Consider the following 4,126-nt stretch of genomic DNA (forward strand, 5'->3'; position numbering starts at 1 on the left):
TTAAAATATATATAATTTTATTTTTTAAATTTTTAATAAAAATTTTAAAAGTATCAAATTATGATACATGTCACTTAATGGAAAAATTAACATCGTTGTAGGCCAGGATACCTAAAATGATAATGTTTGTAACGTTAAACGCCTAATATATCAAAAATAGTTTAAACACCTATTCGAGAATTAACGTATAATTTGGACACTTATTTTGGTATTAAACCAAAAATAAATTACAGACTGTGACTTTTAAGTCAAATCCAAATCAGAATTCTCACCTTTTTAATATTTTTTTCACACACCGGTAAAAATCCAAAAATAGATTAATGGTACACATTTCTTGATCAACTCCAAGCAGCAAAGGTATAGAATTTTAGTGGCTTGGAATTTCTGTCCAGATTCCGAGTACAATTTTTTCTTCCATCTTCTTTCTCCAGCAAGGACGGTGCCGGTAAGATAACTGTAAGATAATGGCGTCGCGTAGAATGAAGCTATCAACATGCAAGCACTGCCGGTTTGAAAAATCACCCACTAAAATCTTTCACTAACACGAGATGATGACGTAATAAAATCTTCAGACTATCAAGAACAAGTTGTTCAACAATTGCATGGCTATACAAAGAGCTAATTGGGAGTACAAAAAGCATAATGTAAAATACTTGGTTTGCTACAGCTTTCGTGTCCATGGACGTAGTAGTTTATATGGAAAACTGGACACCAAATTACAGAGTTCAGAACAAATACACAAAACCTAACAGGACAGCTTCATAGAAATGTACCCTTGATATTGCCGTGTCTATTCAAATAAAGTCATCGAGAAGGTCTATTTATACTCGAATGCTCGCTCTCCATGGAGATGATACAAGCGAGCCTATCATAAACCTGTAATCAGTTTAGAAAACTCAATCCTTTTCCAGAAAAAAGAAATGATTCATATTTGAATTGTACAATATTGCATCACTTACCTCTGAAAGCTGCTGACTACTTTTCCGCTTCTCTTCAGGCTCTTTCTTTGTTGATGATGAGTCGTACCTACAAAGCATGTCGGAAAAATCGCATTGTCGATTGGTTATAAAGATTAACAATTTAGAATTGCATGAGGACTTTCATACATACCATTCGCGTGGAATGCCTGCTTCATCTCGAGCTGAATAATTAAATGGCCCTTTCAGCTCCAAATTATACTCTTGTAATAAATCTGCCCAGTTTTCAAAGAAAAACATAAAGATATTATAGTGCTTGAATGGAATTAATTTTAAAGCACAAAAGAACCTGTTCTGCAGTGATAAAATGCTACTAAACCTTTAAATGTGGAGCATGGGGCACGATTCATTTTATGGCAGACGGACATAAACCAGTATACACCAACAGCTACATGTGCTATTTCCTCTTCAGCAATCCTAGCTACAATGCTAGATGTCCTGTGATCCCCAAAACCAATCATTTTTTGGACCAAGCGTGGCCCGGCATCAAGGCCCCTAGCCTCCTACTTTCATAAAAGAAGTGCTTAAATTTCCAAATCAAATTAAAATAACACAAATTGGCATATATTAATTGGAGGGTATATCTGAGGAAGGACCAAAGGGATAACCAGCGGATTTTACTCTTTCCAGAAAATGTTAAATAAGCAAGTACCATATTGACACGATAACAGATAACCAACTCTTTATCTCTTAATTTAGAAAAAATATTATGACACAATCCTACAGAAATGGCTAATGCATCCAAAACAATATAGCCTGAATAGTAACAATACGTTGAATTGTGTGGCATGGCAGAAAAAAGTTCTATAAACTCAAAAAAGTAATAGTCAAGCTATATAACTGGATTTGGACACTGGAAGCAAACTTTATGCATATGACCTGAAATTGAAATGGTTAAACTGGAAAGGACAACTTTTGTTACAGATGATCAATTTTTGAGCTTCAACTTCGACCTAGACTAGATCATAAATGGTTCTTAGGGAGATGCCCTGAGTTTGACCTGAGCCTATTGAGGCATTAGACTGGACGGGAGAAATTGCATTTGTACAAACTTAAAAACCGAGTTAATATAGGTTCACGAAATTTCCTATGAAAAATCCTTAACTAAAGTTAGTGTCATGCACATCTGAAACTGGAACAAAATCTAATCTGCCTAAATCATGACTCAAAGCCAAAGCATAGTTTCAAAGAATTCTTGAAGTGAGATTACTGAATGACTTTGAGCCATGCAAGCTTTGTAAGGTTGTTATTCTGAAATGGAAGACTACATTCATGTCCCCCAACCTTGTAACAGGGAGAGAGAGGGAGAGAGAGAGAGGTAGAACGTGCTAATACAAACATGCTAGTACAGTGCCAGCAAGACTCTGATTATAGGTGCGAGTAAGGGACAAAAGATTGCTGCTGAGGAATTGTTTCAGTTAGACGAAAAGGAGCAGCAACTGCAGATCAGACAATTATATCTTTGAAGAATTGCATTTTACAAGAGTGGAACTCAAGATCGTAAAGCCATTCAAGGAAGCTTCTGTTTGAAGAATGAAAAAGTCAGTCCAGAGTAAAAGATCACCTGTACTAATGGAATGGCAGCCAAACGTGCAGCAACATTATCTGATGATTTCTCACATTCTCTCCAAAGTAAGTTATGAGCAGGCATATCTCCATAACTAAATAAAAGAAAAACAATTGAATGGAAGCACATATGATGAATATAAATTAGTAAGGTGGCCAATTTCAAGGCATATTTAGGTTCTTCAAACACAAATGCTAGTTATCATGCGCATAGACAAGCAAGAACAACACATCTGCACTGAAAAGGAAAAGATTGTGCACGGAAATAGAGCCTCCCAATTAATAAATGCACCATACATAGGAAAGACTCTTTCATTTTTTTTTCTAGTTAAATAATCAACATGGTCGAACCTCTGATTAAAAGCATGCATATCTTCATATCTAGCTAAGGTAGAAGAATGTCAAGTCATTTAAATATGGAAATAGTAAATTAACAGACTATAGAAATCGAGAAATCTACTTACTTGAAACCAAGCTCAACAAGCCTTTGTGAACACCAGGCAAAATGACGGCTCTCATCATCAGCAACATGAGCAAAGTCGGCAAAGAATTCCTCCCCAAGAATATCATAGAAGGGTGAAAATCGTACAACAGTATCCCATGCCAAATCAATTGCATTGAGCTCCACATGAGCCAGGTTATGAAGCAGATAAGCATTAAGAGGCAGGCCAGACTTTTTGGGGTCGGGAACATCCTTTGGAGAAACCTGCATTTCACCCCCTCCCCCAAAAAAACCCCCAAAAAGTAACCATTTTCAAAAAACAATATTTAAAGTGAAAGATAGGTACGCCCAAATGAATAATTGATCACAAAGTGAAATGTAGAGGAATGGGAAAAAACCAATTGAGGGTTAGGAGGGCGAGCAGGTCGAGAAGGAGGGTGGCAGAGTCCAATTGGCAGATTCTCATAGCGCCACCTGGAGAAAGCCAATTGAGATAACTTGGATTTGGTAAGAGGGTCACTGGTGGACAGAACCAGAGAACCAAGCTCTGCAAGAGAGGAACCGGAAGCTTCAAGAGGGGCCGGCGTGTTGGGGGCGTCAGTATCGGAGGAAGAATGTCGGGAGTGTAACAGAGGCTGCGGACCATTGGGTCCCCAAAACCGGTCCTCGTTCAGTGGGCTCTCTCTCCAGCTTTGGAGACCAGACCAAGGAGAGAATCGCAAAGGAGGAGGAGGAGAAGGAGAAGAAGAAGAGAAAATCCGAAGTTTGGTGTAATGAAAATGGCTTGGTAGATATGAGAACCTCAGCTTGGGGGTGAGTAGCATGGTTCTGATTGTGAGATGGAATTCCATCCTCGTCACTTCAACCCTAATTGAGAGGGCTAAAATACTGAACTCGATTCCATAAAATCAATTTTCCTTAGAAATTGAGTTTTTGACCCATTTTTATTAAATTAATTTCGGGATCAGACTAGAATCAGTATGAGAATATTTACAAAATTTAATTATATAATATTATTAATATATTTATAAAAATATTACTATATATTAGAATTATTTTATATTTATTTTTCCTCTGTCGGTCACCCATTTCCTTCTTTTCAAATTTAATAATTATACATAAAAAATTATAAAGGTAAATA

General features: G+C 36.8%; 1 protein-coding gene across 1 annotated transcript; it reads right to left on the reverse strand.

Moving 5' to 3' along the window:
• Positions 1-557: 557 nt before the first annotated feature.
• On the reverse strand, positions 558-3,874 carry LOC120138956 (uncharacterized protein HI_0077-like). Its single transcript, XM_039154337.1, has 7 exons — positions 3,384-3,874; positions 3,008-3,249; positions 2,542-2,638; positions 1,297-1,480; positions 1,111-1,192; positions 960-1,026; positions 558-876 (listed from the first exon to the last, which is right to left on the reverse strand). Exons 1-7 carry the CDS (start codon positions 3,834-3,836, stop codon positions 805-807), a joined length of 1,197 nt encoding a protein of 398 aa, XP_039010268.1. The 5' UTR covers positions 3,837-3,874; the 3' UTR covers positions 558-804.
• Between the last annotated feature and the right edge of the window lie 252 nt (positions 3,875-4,126).

Source organism: Hibiscus syriacus, unplaced genomic scaffold, assembly GCF_006381635.1.
Source record: "Hibiscus syriacus cultivar Baekdansim isolate YM2019G1 unplaced genomic scaffold, ASM638163v2 tig00110717_pilon, whole genome shotgun sequence".
NCBI lineage: Eukaryota > Viridiplantae > Streptophyta > Magnoliopsida > Malvales > Malvaceae > Hibiscus > Hibiscus syriacus.